General features: G+C 45.6%; 1 protein-coding gene across 3 annotated transcripts; it reads right to left on the minus strand.

The window, feature by feature from the left end:
- Positions 1-1,239: 1,239 nt before the first annotated feature.
- Positions 1,240-9,241, minus strand: RTF2 (replication termination factor 2). Of its 3 annotated transcripts, none has more exons than XM_078604810.1 (9): positions 9,157-9,241; positions 7,266-7,393; positions 6,211-6,305; positions 5,886-5,979; positions 5,529-5,668; positions 4,424-4,502; positions 3,904-4,017; positions 3,309-3,360; positions 1,240-2,324 (listed from the first exon to the last, which is right to left on the minus strand). In XM_078604810.1, the coding sequence occupies exons 2-9, from the start codon at positions 7,332-7,334 to the stop codon at positions 1,891-1,893; spliced, it is 1,077 nt and encodes a 358-aa protein (XP_078460936.1). In that variant the 5' UTR covers positions 7,335-7,393; positions 9,157-9,241; the 3' UTR covers positions 1,240-1,890. The 3 variants fall into 3 exon arrangements, with proteins under 3 accessions (XP_078460936.1, XP_078460937.1, XP_078460938.1); XM_078604811.1 differs by having other exon boundaries at positions 9,161-9,239; XM_078604812.1 differs by having other exon boundaries at positions 8,957-9,174.
- Between the last annotated feature and the right edge of the window lie 5,957 nt (positions 9,242-15,198).

Here is a 15,198-nt window from a genome sequence, read left to right on the forward strand (position 1 = left end):
AAATATTTAACAAGGAATCATGTCTGCATTAACCACAATACTTGTGGTGAGAATGCAAACCAAAAAACACACTCTGATAATGTATGCATTGTCTTTGAAACTGATTGGTCCACACCAGAGACAGCTTTTCTTTCGAGCCTAGTCTCAAACGGTGTAAGACTAGAGTTGAATGTGATTAAAACGGGTCTACAAGTAAATTGTCTCAACCTGGCCACCAATGACCGCACCCAACAACCAGCGCCTAAAATCTGGCCCTGCACAAAGGGATACATTCCAAATGTGAGAATTAAATGTTGACTCATCCATTACTCTCGGTGGTAGGGTGTGTGGCAAGTGCTGCCACCTACTTTGTGAACCACGAATTCTGTGATATCCACTTCTGTGGGCCGTTATCTCATGCGACGTTGCACTGATCTGCAAGATATCCAAATAGAATCTTCTTAAATGTTTCCTTCATTGTAACGGGAATGGGGGAATTCACGTGGTTTAGTCGTGAATAAGATCATCAATAATGTAAGGATCACACAGACCATCCAGTGGCTTTCTCCAGACGTTTCAACCACAGGACCTTAACACATTTAAGCTTTCACCCTGGTGGCCCGCTATGTAATAATGTTGATGTTAGTCAACAGATGCCAAAACCAAGCCTATATGATGAATGCACAACTGAAGTCTTAAAACACTTGACAATACATATTTTACTCACTACTTGACAGAATGAAACATAACCGAAAGGATTGTGGTTAAGATGAATATAAAATTAATATTAAACGGAAAGCACGGGTTTATGCTGTAATTCATGTGAATTCACTCCTTTATATTTCTGCAGGAAAAAAGCACAGACGTGTGGAGGAAGTTGAACAACACAGTACTGCATAATTACAGCAATGTTCTTCATTTACCAGAATTTAACCAAGAGAGGCTTACTCTTAGGTTTTTTCGGTAAAGTCACGTAGGTAAAAATAAAATAGAATAGAAATAAAATAGATCACGACGTTTCCGAGGCAACACAACGTCGTGATCTATTATTTTATTTCTATTACTTCTATTATTTTTTTTATTTTTACCTACGTGACTTTACCGAAAAAACCTAAGAGTGTGAATCCTTGCAGTCACAAAAGCTTCAAATCTAGAATCAAGAGAGGCTCAACAAGTCCCAGGCTCTTCATGGAACAATGACAATGTTTCCTGATGGAAATATGTTGAGAATAAAAAACACAATCAGAACTCGCAAGCATATTGAAAAAAAAGTATCGTCTTATTTTCATCCATTAATTGAATAATGTACAGCACCTTTGTCAATTCAACGCGAGATGAAGCCAAGGCTGCTTCAGTCATGGGCGTTGTACTTCACATGGTGAAGTATGGTCAATGCTGGTTGGCAAAGTTGACGGGATGCTCAGGACCAGCTTAGATATCACTAATCACGGATGTTAGCCAAGGCCAGGAATACAACTCAGGTCACAGGCTTCATTGTGCAGTGCGCTATGCAACCACTCCAAATGTATTGCTCAAGATGAAAAGGTGCAGCACTGCAATAACTTGCTCGTGTTACTGCTGGAGCAAGGGACTCCATTCGAGGGAGCTCTGGAGAGGCCCTCTACAGGCTATTTTGGCCTACTCTTCCACGATGGCCACACACAGAATTTGCAGAGTGACTTGTGGTGTACCGAGCCACACTGCTGGGTAGACAGAGGTGGGGGGGGGGTAGGGGGCGGATTTATGAAAATTGACTCATGTTCAAACTGCCGCACCGGGAGATCAATAAAAACTTAGGAAACATTCCACTACATCCACAAATGCCGAAACATCTTCCAGTGCTCCGAGGGTTTGGGGAAGATGTGCGTGAGCGTGTTCGTGCATTTATATGTAACGAAAACACACTCGGGCTCAATTGTAGTAGGGATTGTAGGTGACCCAGTGGGCCGTCTCCTTCTGGGCCGAGCTGTGAGAGGTGAACAGGGACTTGTACGTCTCCGAGCAGGGCTTCGCGTCTTTCTTGGCCGACTTTGTGTCCTCAGCTCCCACCGCTCGCTTTCCCTCCCGTCCTTGCTTGCCCACAGGCATCTTGCCATTCTTCACCTCCCCTGCGGGGCCCGCCGCCAATTTCTCCTCTGTGGTGCCGACCTTCTCCTCTGTAGGGCAAACTTTCTCTTCTGTGGGGCCAACTTTCTCCACTGGAAGGTGGGTCTCCTCCACAGTAGGGCCAACCTTCTCCACGGGGAGGCGTGCAACCTTCTCCGCCCTGAGCCCCACCTCCTCCACCGCAGGACTTGCTGCCACGGGCCAAGGTCTCTTAAAGACATGAGCAGATGTGCTTGGCTCTGTAACACACGCACGCGTACACAAGGACGACCCGAAGTTAACCACCTGGTCAGATTGTCAGAGAGAGAGAGAGCGAGTGCCTCTAAACACATTGTCCTGCGGAGGGAGCTGGTAGGACCCTTGGGTTGCTCGGTCAATGGCCAGGGTCAACGGTGGCGTGGTGTATTCCGCAAATATGGCCGACTGTGAGGGCGGGCGAGTAGGTTAAACGTTGAGTTTTATAAGGGCACCACGGGGTGACCAGCCCCTCCCCACCCAGCCCCACCCCTCCCACCACCACCCTCTCCACCCAGCCCCACCCCTCCCATTTTTGGATGCACGACGGACGGACACAATAATCCCCTGTGGGCTGGTGTAACCAGGAGGTTCCTACCAGTAAAATGTGATGTGCTAGGCAGTCTCAGTTAAAACGGTACGTGCCTATACATATCTGGCAGCATTGTCTCACCAGCTTTGTTTCCAGCAAGCCTAACTGCTTCTGTGACACAATGTCAAACCGATCCAGAGTTCGCTTGTGTTATACGAATGCTGTTGAAAAATGCACTACTAGAAGGCCGTGTAATCTGATGGGATGTATACATTAATTTGTTTTATGTGGAGACAAATACGGGAAACAGGCATATCAAATAACTAATTATGTTAATTATATTCACCATAACAATTCTCATCATTATATCCAGTTTCGTACTGTATATTATAGTACTGTTGCATTGGAGTGTGCCTTTCAGAATTTGCTTGTGATTTTCAGTGGTTTGTATGTATTTAAAACTTATTTCACACCACATGTAGCCAACCGTACTAATTTCAAGCAACATGAAAAGCAATATATTACAAACTATTAATAGGTGAAATTAAGTTGTGGAAAAAATTTTGGATTTTGTAAAGGAAAAGGAATATACCAGGAAAACCCACAACTGACTTGGCCCAGTAATTTGAGGATGTACTTGTCTAAACAGCGATCACACGTGTCTGAGCAAGTGTACCTTCGAGGGCTTTAGTGCTCTGTGAGCCATTGGATTTCACCCTCTTCAGTTTCTGCAGAAACAGATGGGGATATCACAACAATTATCTCGGAACACACACGCAATTTTTGACTCAAATCTAAAAACATCCCATTTTACTTCAGATTTGTATCTCGATCCTAGCGCTGGTGCTGAGTACTGGTACCGCTGCAGGTGACGAAGATGCTGATGATGTCGGTGGAGGTGGCTATGCTGCTGCTAGTGGTGATGTTGATATTTCTGGTGATTAAAGTGGTGGTACTGTTCATATGTTAATGCTCATCCTCCTGTTGCTGCTGCTGATGATGCATTATTGGTGATGATGGAGGTGATGGTGCTGATGATCATGACAGTAGTGGTGCTGCTTATAATGTTGATGTGGATGCTACTGCTGTTGGTCATGGCACTGGGATTCGCTGCTGCTGATACCGGTGATGCTGAAGGTAGTTGTGCTAGAGGTACTCGTGATCAGTGGTGGTAGTGCTGATATTCATGACGCTATTGATAATGCAGGTGGTGTTGCTGGTTGTGCCGATGGTACTGGTGCTGGTGGTGCTGGCGTCACCGCCGTACCTACCCGCTCAATCTTGGCACGTTCTCTACGCTCGAGCATGCGCTCCCTCAGCTGCTTGATCTCCTCTGCGGAGCTGTTCAGCACCACAACATCGTCGTCCTGAAATGTCACGCCACACTGACCATAGCACACCTCATTATGACTATCTCATCGTGTTAGCTCCTCTCTGCTGTCCTCGTGTTGCACGTTCGTGCCATCGTGCGTGTGTCTCCTTGAGCTCAGCGGTGGGGAACCGTTTGCTTCCCAAGGGTGAAAAAATTACTTCAGCGGGCAACCACACATTAACGCATTAATTTACTGATTGAGCACAGTGTTAAAATTAGCAACAGTTTAGTTGCCAGCTTGAAAATATTTCCCTCTAGTACCCTATTAGTGCAGCTCAGATGCTTGTAACGACGTGCTATTATCATTTGCAGGCCGTAATCATTTGGCTGCGGGCCGAGTGAAGGGTGGTCCTGCGCGATAGGTTCTCCACCACAGCCTTAAAACTCTGTCCAAGCGCAGGCCCATGGTGTTGCGTTACCTTGAGGCAGGCGTTGGACTTTATCTCCTTGAGAGCTCGCTCGGAGAAAGTGCAGCCACATCCCCGAATGAACACAAAACTGCAGGAATACCATCACAATTCACACAATGGGTTGTCACTCAGTTGAAAAGCAAAGGATCACATTGACTGACAAAAACACATGCCTTGTAGACTGTTTGGGGTAAGTGCTGTTAGAGAGCACCTATTCGGGCCGACATGGCACACGGGAGATTGTTGCGGCCAGGACCATGCCCTTCTGTCTGTCTCCCAAGGTCTCACGTTTAGCACAGAACACTATATACCCTGTGAAGGCTAAGTCACCTTCACCATCATATATTATTTACACAAGACCTCCCAGGTAGTATAGCTGGACCTAGGGGAGGCCCACAACCGACTCAGTCTACACAACAATGACTCATTCCTGGCAGCGGTTTCAGCCGTACCACCTCTACATAACAAAAGGCTCAGTCCCATTTACACGCACCTTTACATCAGCCGCACCTTAACAACTCTTGGAACCTCCGAGTTCAACCAGTCTACACAACAAAGGCTCATTCCTAACGGCGTGCTTCAGCCGCACCGAACCTCACAATAATAATATCCAGGGCCTACCTTGGCTCCTCCCACCGTCAACCAGTATATATACAAGGACTGTTTTCTTGGAATTTCTCTTACTTGATACAGCTATCGTGCTGTGACGGTTCCACCTGAAGACGGAAGCTTGTGTTGCCTCCTAAACGTCGTGATTTTTATTTTATTTTTATTTTACTTTTATTAATTTTAATTTTTTTACCTACGTGACTTTACCTAAAAAACCTAAGAGTACGACGCAGGTTGCTGGGTTAATAACTCAGTGCAATGCCCATCATGTCACTGCTCCGTTAGACCCACACACATAAACATGATACTATGGCTCCTGTTGCCATCTGCTGTTAACAGTGGTCACTTTGCCATGATCACATTCTATTGCTGCTGTTGTAAATATTGCTACTGCTGTAGCTATTGTTGTAGCTATTGTTGTAGCTACTGATGTAGATACTGCTTCTGACACTGCTACTACCGCTGCTGCTGCTATTATTGCTGCTGCTGTGGTTGTGGCACTGACCGGTGGCGCCCGTTCATTTCAAGGCCGATGAGGGGGCAGCAGAAACGTGGGGCGGGAATGTTGGTGGTCTGGCCGCCCTTGCTGTGTGCATGCTCGCCCTGCCACAGCGTGTTCTCCGTCAGGCGCATCTCGGTCAAGTCCTGCAAAGACGTGGGGAAACACGGAGACAAGCAACACACACCCATAAAACGCCATACAAATGGGGGATATGTGGAGATGGTTGGGGCCCACATGAGAACACATGGGGACACATTTCAATAATGCCCCATACACAAAGGGACAAGTGTAGACATGCCCAGGGACACACATGGGCACACAGCCACAGCAGGTCATGACGTGCAACACGCATGTGCGTACCTTGAGGGTGCGGATGTGAGCAGAAGTCTCCACAGCTACTTTCTCCGAACTCTTCTCCAGCAAAAACTCGATGACGGCATCCTTGTTATACAGCCTGCACACAAAGATCCCCAAAACACCTTGAATAGACTAATCGGGCAAGTACTTATGGGCAGTATGGACACAAGGGGGTGGGGTGGGGTGTAGTCAGCATCACAAGTGCTGATGATTACACACTGCAACAGGTACTGATTTTATGAATAAAGCTTACACACACGCACGGATCAAATGTGCAGAAATAAACACTCTCTGCTTCCCTTTGCTCCCCTCCTCCCTTCCTGCTCACCTGCCGAGTTCACAGGCCACTATAGGCGGACGAAGTGGCTGCTGACTCAGCGCGCAATAAAACCAGCGTGCCGCCAGGTCCGCATCCTTGTCACTCTGCACAACAGAAGACAAGCACGTACACACACACACGCACAGGTACAAACGTGTAAATACATCTGCATAACATTCCTCCACTAATTGTAATATTCTATCTTCATCACTTTAAGAATGGTCTCCTCTGTATTCATTGTTTATGAACAGAATTCTGAACAAAACGACGGCACATTTTGAGGGCAACAAACCGCAGAGCCGAGTATGGTTTAATAAAGGGGTCTCTAGCAGTGACGACATACAGACTATCAAATTCTGGAAAAAATAAATGACAATAAAAAAGGCACTTGATTGAGTGCATAAAGATACAATATTGTTAGAAGATAATTTAAAGACATTTGATCGGGCAGTTATAACAATAAATGTTATTTATTTACCAAAGAAAGTCCAGATTTCCTGCATTTACGAATGTTTTAAGTCCTACATTGGGATGTTTGGCCAGCACCAATGACATTGTTTTTTTGCAATGGGAGCAGACACGGAGGAAACTGACGCAGAGCAGGGGAGAACAAAAAACTATAACTAAAACTATTTTTTTTATTTTACCAGGTAAGACCAACTTGAGCTGTATATTTATTTTTCAGAAGTGACCTGGCCACAAATGATAGTTCAATGAAGCTGCTTTTTGCGTGGAAATTTATAGCAGCCAAACACTCTAAACGGATGTTTATAAATATGGAGGGCAAAACCAGCGGAGGCGGGGAAAAATCCACGTAACCAAGGGGAGAACATGTAAACTCCAAATATACAGGCGTCAGGGTGGGGATCGAACCCATGTTCCTGCATCCTCGGCGAAGGAGTTAACATTTCGCCACCGTCGTGCCTCGTGCAAACACATAGAAGTGCCCAAGTTGTGCCACAAGTGTTACCACTGTGCCATCATGACAGCCTCATGAGACAGGTGAGCCATGGATCGAGACACCAGTGAGGAAAGTCATCATCGGGAGTAATCCCACTCCCTACCTGTGCCTTCTTCTTAGGCCCCTTCACCAGCTCGTGTCTCTTGGGAATGGTTCCTCCATCGCATCCCATCGTGACTTTTCACTCCGTAGCAGGAGCCAAAGGCAAACTATCGTCCTCGTCCTAAATTCCTGTGAACCGGTGCGTTGATTAAATGGATCATACCGTAATAAGTTTATACATCATTTGATACGTATATGGTTTTCAAAGATTTAAGTTAGAAAAATGAGTCTGGCAAGAGCGGTGGCGCAGTGATTAGCATAACGCAGAATGAAACTGATAACCCGAGCGCAATTTCGGCTGGTGTCAGTGGCGATTAGGCCTCGGCAAGGTAAGGTAAAAACGAGCCTACCTTTACCCTACCTTTTACCTTACAATACAATCACTCTACCCTACCCTTTAGCAGGTAAGGTAAAAAGCAACTAGCCTACCTTTTACCCTTACCCCATACAAATTACCCGATTACAGGGTAATTACTGGGATACTACACGTGAAAAAGGTTTATAACGGTAAATGCTAGGTAGAGCGCTTTATTAATATAGAATACTCTCGATGATTCCAATTTTACACGCTTGTTGTTGTTGTATCCTCAAATCTTGTAACTCAATTTTAACCCACTTCCCAATATGGTATCGACTGCAAACTTGGTATACTTATGTCATACTGATGACAATACTATATTATATCATAAAAAATATATATATTTTTAAACATTCTTTTTTCATGTTATGTTTCGGCTTGGGTCTACTTGTCCACGGTCAACTGACGTTGGCTGTAATTGGCCACGGTCCCTTACGTTATGGCAAGCTTTGCGGCCCCTTCCTGGAGTTCTGCCATTACTAGTACATTTCATAAAAGCGTGTTTTTAAAAAAATATTTTAAAAAATTCTTTTTTAAATGGAGGCCACGGACTGCGCCACGGAGCTTCTAGCGGTAAACAAGGCACCGTATTTACCGGGTAATACTTCGCGCTACCTTTACCCTACCGGGTAATTCTTCCGAGCTACCTTTACCCTACCCTTTACCTTACCCCTTGGCATGTCGACACCTTTACCCTTACCCTTTTACCCGGTAAAGAGGGTAAATGACCTTACCTTGCTGAGGCCTAAGTGGCGAGTGATATGAGAACAGATCCCAAGGCGCCACCAACCGCTCCCCAACCCTTTCAACAACCCGCACTGATCGTGAAGTATAGTCAAACAACCCCCATAACCTACACAACGTAAAAAAGCCTGAATCCAGCAGGGGTTTAACAGAAGGGATGTGAATGAGTATATAAACAAACGCAGTAAGCGTTGCAGAATTTAAATGTACACTGCGCAGTGTAAACACAAATCTCCTGACTACACAATCGAGCACAAAAAAAAGGAGCCACACGCTCATCTCCGTTGGTGACCCCGAGACAGTGGTGGCAATTCCACGTTTCCATGACGGAAGCAAGTTTGTGTGTATGACAACCACTGTTGAGTCCCTAAAGTGTAAATTGTAAAACATTCACGGGACGCCCATAATGTAGCCTAAGAGCTGATTTGGCCCTTTGAGATTCAATGATTACAATATATTTACTCAATCTACTCTTGAGGGATGATAGGCTAGCGCGGCGATACAATAGAACGTATGAACACCACAGTTATAATGTTATCACAGACTATAATTATGTAACTCGTGTTTTTAGTGTAATGTTCACAGTTTACCGAAACGCCTCGCCTAGCGTACAGGCCTAACACCAAGTCTAACGCCAATAAAACAAAGTATATATTTAAAAGTTCAGTCTTCGTGTACACATTCCCAACAACGTATTCCAATCTACAAACGTGTTATTTAAAAAGGGACTGTACTCGTTTTAAAAAACGAGTTTAACTGCTGCGCGTACACAGGAAATCTGCGTACTTACTTACAATGGCAACCCTCTTCCTCTTCCGGAAGATGTCGCCCTTCTGGTTTCCCAACTGAACAAGCGGAAGACATTAATCGCATTGACTTCCAGGTTCGGAAGAGCCCCACCAAGTCTTCTGGAAGATTCCTCTGCTTCTGGTTTCCCAACTGAACACGCAGAAGACATTCATCCAATTGACTTCCAGGTTCGGAAGAGCCTCACCGAGTCTTCTGGAAGATGCCACCGCTTCTGGTTTCCCAACTGAACACGCAGAAGACATTCATCCAATTGACTTCCAGGTTCGGAAGAGCCTCACCGAGTCTTCTGGAAGATGCCACCGCTTCTGGTTTCCCAACTGAACACGCGGAAGACATTCATCCAATTGACTTGCAGGTTCGAAAGAGCCCCACCGATTCTTCTGGAAGATGCCACCGCTTCTGGTTTCCCAACTGAACGGACGGAAGACATTCATCGCATTGACTTCCAGGTTCGGAAGAGCTCCACCGTGTCTTCTGGAAGATGCCACCGCTTCTGGTTTCCCAACTGAACGGACGGAAGACATTCATCACATTGACTTCCAGGTTCGGAAGAGCCTCACCGAGTCTTTTGGAAGATGCCACCGCCTCTGTTTTCCCAACTGAACAGACGGAAGACATTCATCCAATTGACTTCCGTGTTTGGAATAGCCCCACCGAGTCTTCTGGAAGATGCCACCGCTTCTGGTTTCCCAACTGAACGGACGGAAGACATTCATCCAATTGACTTCCAGGTTCGGAAGAACCTCACCGAGTCTTCTGGAAAATTCCACCGCTTCTGGTTTCCCAACTGAACGGACGGAAGACATTAATCGCATTGACTTCCAGGTACAGAAGAGCCCCACCGAGTCTTCTGGAAGATGCCACCGCTTCTGGTTTCCCAACTGAACGGACGGAAGACATTCATCCAATTGACTTCCAGGTTCGGAAGAACCTCACCGAGTCTTCTGGAAAATTCCACCGCTTCTGGTTTCCCAACTGAACGGACGGAAGACATTAATCGCATTGACTTCCAGGTACAGAAGAGCCCCACCGAGTCTTCTGGAAGATGCCACCGCTTCTGGTTTCCCAACTGAACGGACGGAAGACATTCATCCAATTGACTTCCAAGTACGGAAGAGCCCCACCGGGTATTTTGGAAGATGCCACCGCCTCTGGTTTCCCAAATGAACGGACGGAAGACATTCATCGCATTGACTTCCAGGTTCGGAAGAGCCCCACCGGGTCTTTTGGAAGATGCCACCGCTTCTGGTTTCCCAACTGAACGGACAGAAGAAATTCATCCAATTGACTTCCAGGTTCGGAAGAGCCTCACCGATTCTTCTGGAAGATGCCACCGCTTCTGGTTTCCCAACTGAACGGACGGAAGACATTCATCCAATTGTCTTCCAGGTTCGGACGAGCCCCACCGAGTCTTCTGGAAGATTCCACCGCTTCTGGTTTCCCAACTGAACACGCGGAAGACAATCATCCAATTGACTTCCAGGTTCGGAAGAGCCTCACCGAATCTTCTGGAACATCCTCAGAATCTTCATTTATCCTGCACAAATCCGATGAGCGCTGAAGCTTTTTCTTTTTCACAGATGTTCAGTAGTTTCACACGTGTCGTTGTATTTTGTAAATATATTTCAGGTCCGAAATAAACTCCCCAAAATGTTTCCAGATTTTGTAGACCCTTCAGAAATTGTCTCATATCCACGTAAAAAGTTTGGATTACAGGATTTTTTTTTAAATTAACATACGCTAGCCTCAACGTTGCATGTTTACTGGCTCAATAGCCCATCTCTTCTCCCCGCAATACAAGCACACAACAGCATCAACAACTTCGTTCTGTGTCTCCACATATATAGCTATGTTTAGTCCATCAACCTATTGACATTCCAGAACAATATTTTAATCAGCAGCAGCATTTGTTTAAGCAAACACAACTTTGGACGGATGTCAACCGTTTGAGTCTCATCAGCAGAGGTGGGACAAAGTCATTGTTATGCAAGTCCAAGTCGAGTCGCAAGTCATCAAATTCATGACTCGAGTCTGACTCGAGTCCAAGTCACATGACTCGAGTCCACATCTCATAGGTGGGACAAAGTCATTGTTATGCAAGTCCAAGTCGAGTCGCAAGTCATCAAATTCATGACTCGAGTCTGACTCGAGTCCAAGTCACATGACTCGAGTCCACACCTCTGCTCATCAGCGTCAATGTCTAACGTGTTAAGCGAAATGCAATTGGGTTAGCAGATGTTTATTGGCCAGCACTCCCACAAAGAGCAGCATGACATTTTTTTAAATCGAAAACTAATTTCTTTAGAACTGCTTTTGTGTTTAGTTTGTTGTCCTTCCCCGCACCTCCGATTAGCACGGTTGGCTTTTGTACTGCGCGAAAGAAATTCAACACACATACATAAATTCAACACACATACATGAATCCCCTAGACACCTTTGCGAACGAAATTTTCCACCTCAAGGGATTATTAGTCAGGTTCATGAAATATTCGAATTACAGTCCGTAATTCAATTGTGTTGCTCCATTTGCATTGCTGCTCGGCTAAAGGGCCCCCTCTATCCGTGAGAATTTTGTATTATCTTCTTGGTTCTTTCGGTAAAGTCACGTAGAAGGGAAGCAACGAAATAATAAAAATAAAACGTAATTAAATTATTCTCACGACGTTTCGGCCACAACGCAAGCAGCCGTCCTCAGGTGAAGACCAGGTCTGTCATTCAGACGCTGTCTCCCCGACAGACCTGGTCTTCACCTGAGGACGGCTGCTTGCGTTGTGGCCGAAACGTCGTGAGAATTATTTTATTATGTTTTATTTTTATTATTTTATTACTTCCCTTCTACGTGACTTTACCGAAAGAACCAAGAAGATGAATCCCTGCAGTCACGAAAGCTTTAAATCGAAATTTAGTATTAATTTATGCAGTGAAGAATTCTCTGACACCTCGCGCTGTTTATGGCCAAGGTGTCACGAGGGATATATTTGTTTTAATATAACGAAAAAAAAACAAACAAAGGTGCAGCCATGAAATGTCTTGCTCTAATGAAGCCGTCATACAGGGTGTTCTTAGACTAGTTCTTTCGGTAAAGTCACGTAGATAAAAAATGAAATTAAAATTAATAAAAATAAAACAATAAAATCACGACGTGTCGGAGGCAACACAAGCTTCCGTCTTCAGGCGAAACCGTCACAGCAAAAATATCGGTATCAAGTGAAAAAAAATATCTGTATCAAGTGATACAGATATTTTTGCTGTGACGGTTTCACCTGAAGACGGAAGCTTGTGTTGCCTCCGAAACGTCGTGATTTTGTTTTATTTTTATTAATTTAAATTTCATTTTTTACCTACGTGACTTTACCGAAAGAACTAAGAGTATGAATCCTTGCAGTCACGAAAGATTCAAATCTAGAATTGTTCTTAGACTACTTTAACCAAGCTAACCCACACCTCTTATTAGCACGGTTGGCCACGTGCTTTGCGAAAGAAGTGAATAATGATGGGTTATTAAACCAACATAATATCAGCTCTTTCTAGATTTGAAGCTTTCGTGACTGCAAGGATTCATGCTGTTAGGTTTTTTTTCGGTAAAGTCAAGTAGGTAAAAATAATAATAAAAGGCGCGCGTCATCTGGTCCAACACCATGTGAGACTAGGCTCTAAGGAAAGCTGTCTCTGGTGTGAATCAATAGTTTTCAAAGACAATGCATCATGTACTACCGGAGCTTGTTAATTGATTTTTTACCGTTCTATCTGGCAACAAAACTGACACTTTTTTTTTACAAAGAAGTCATTTTTGCATTGACCACAATACCTGCAGTCGTAATGCAAACAAAAAAAACATAACTCTGATAATGAATGCACTGTCCTTGAGGTTGATTGGTCCACACCCGAGATAGCTTTCCTTAGAGCCTAGTCTCACATGGTGTTGGACCAGATGACGCCAAAAGGCGCACAACTCAAGGACAATGCACCATCAGAGTATGAGAGCTCGGGGTAAGCATTTACACCATTGGAACCTCATTTGCCAGTAGCAAAATATGATAATTGTTTTTTTACCCTTTTATCTGGACACGTGATCACCCAGCCCCCTTTTGGTGGTCCATGGGGGTGGGGGGGGGGGTGACACAAACCCGCGTGACGTCCCTGCTCTGGTCTAACACTGTTTGAGACTAGGCTCTAAGGAAAGCTGTCTCTGGTGTGAATCAATAGTTTTCAAAGACAATGCATCATGTACTACCGGAGCATGTGATTTCGTTTGCATGTTCACCACAAGTGTATGTGGTTAATGCAGTACCAGGAGTCCCTGCAAAATGTTTCAATTTGGTGTTTTAACATCTTAACACACCTGTTTTATTGCCATAAAGGGTAAAACATATTCTTATATTTTGATACTGGCACAGTGGCAAGGTGAGGTCCCCTGCTGTAGCTGCTCACCCCGAGCTCTCAATGTCCTGATAGTGCATTGTCCTTGTGCTGTTCATCCTCTGGTCGAACACTGTACGAGACGCGGCTCAAAAGAAAGCCGTCTCTGGGGTGGACCAATCGGTTTCAAAGACGATGCATCACATACTACCAACAAATGTTTAGTTTTGTTTGCATGTTCAACACAAGTATATGTGCTTAATGCAGCAACACGATTCCCTGCAAAAAGTTTCAATTCGGTATTTGAACATCTTAACACAACTTTTTTATTGCTAGAAAGGCTAAAACCTATTCTTATGATAATTGGTTTTTTACCCTTTTATCTGGCAACAAAACTGACACCTTTTTCACGAGGAGTCATGTTTGCAGATGTAGTGGTGGTATTGACGTGCGCCGACTGTGACAGTGATGGATCACGGGGCGGCGCGGGGTGCGGGGTTGGGCACGCGTTGTGGGCGTGGTGTGGACGCGCGCGCCGGGAGTGACAGATGACGGGGCGGCGCGGAGTGAGTGGTGAGGCACGATGAGATGTGGGAAAAGAGGATCGTAGCCAGCGCCCGGCGATTGGTCGAATAAGTGGGTGCTCGCAGCGACGTCCGCAGGTGGGGTATAAAGGGGGACGCGCGAGAGCACTCGGGGAGAGTTACCCAGTTGAAGACCCGAAGACGGAGCTGAAGACCTAGTGCCACGAGACCCCTAGTCCCGCCGTCCTTGTGGGGACCGGGGCCCTGTGTGGCTCGGAGGCGAGGCTGTGGGACCCGGGGTCCGACGCCCCCGTGGGTCGGGCTGGGGACCCACAGTCGAGACGGATACCCCGGGCAGGGAGTGTCCCGAGTAGCTCAGGGGCGTTAGTCGCCGAGTAGCTAAGTGGATGTTGGTCATCCGAGTAGCTCAGTGGCGTTAGTCGCCGAGTAGCTAAGTGGGTGTTTGTCACCCGAGATACTAAGTGGATGTTGGTCATCCGAGTAGCTCAGTGGGCGTTAGTCGCCAAGTAGCTAAGTGGGTGTTTGTCACCCGAGATACTAAGTGGGTGTTTGTCACCCGAGATACAAAGTAGGTGTTAGTCACCTGTGAACGAGTTTGATAAAATAAAGAGTGTGTTACCCGTGAAGTCGTCTCCCGCCGAGTTACTACATTACACATAGACCACAATACCTGCAGTCATAATGCAAACAAAAAACACAACTCTGATAATGTATGCACTGTCCTTGAAGTTGATTGGTCCTCACCCGAGACAGCTTTCTTTAGAGCCTAGTCTCACATGGGTTGGACCAGATGACGCCAAAAGGCGCACAACTCAAGGACAATGCACCATCAGAGTATGAGAGCTCGCGGTAAGCATTTACACCATTGGTACCTCATTTGCCAGTAAAAAATATAATTTTTTTTTTTTGCCAGATAAAAGGGTAAAACACCAATTAACCTATTCTTATATTTTGATGCTGGCAAGAGAGGTCCCATGATGTTATCTGCCAGAATTTGCCACAATTCTGCCAGCGGCCTGACGATGCTGCTTGCAACTGCAGTACCGGCGAAACGTCGTTGTGGCATTGCTCGTCAACAACACACTGATGGTTTAGTGGCCGGTGGTGGGTTACTGCCG

This window comes from Lampetra planeri, chromosome 23 (assembly GCF_965212315.1).
Source record: "Lampetra planeri chromosome 23, kcLamPlan1.2.h2, whole genome shotgun sequence".
NCBI classification, from domain to species: Eukaryota; Metazoa; Chordata; class Hyperoartia; order Petromyzontiformes; family Petromyzontidae; genus Lampetra; species Lampetra planeri.

Bases quoted from the DNA above. Each gene is read 5' to 3' on its own strand.
- RTF2 (XM_078604810.1), bottom strand. From the start codon at position 7,334: ATGGGATGCGATGGAGGAACCATTCCCAAGAGACACGAGCTGGTGAAG. The intron at 6,306-7,265 runs GTAGGGAGTGGG...TCTGTTGTGCAG, and splicing joins GGCCTAAGAAGAAGGCACAG to AGTGACAAGGATGCGGACCT. The intron at 4,503-5,528 runs GTCAGTGCCACA...GTATTCCTGCAG, and splicing joins GAAATGAACGGGCGCCACCG to TTTTGTGTTCATTCGGGGAT.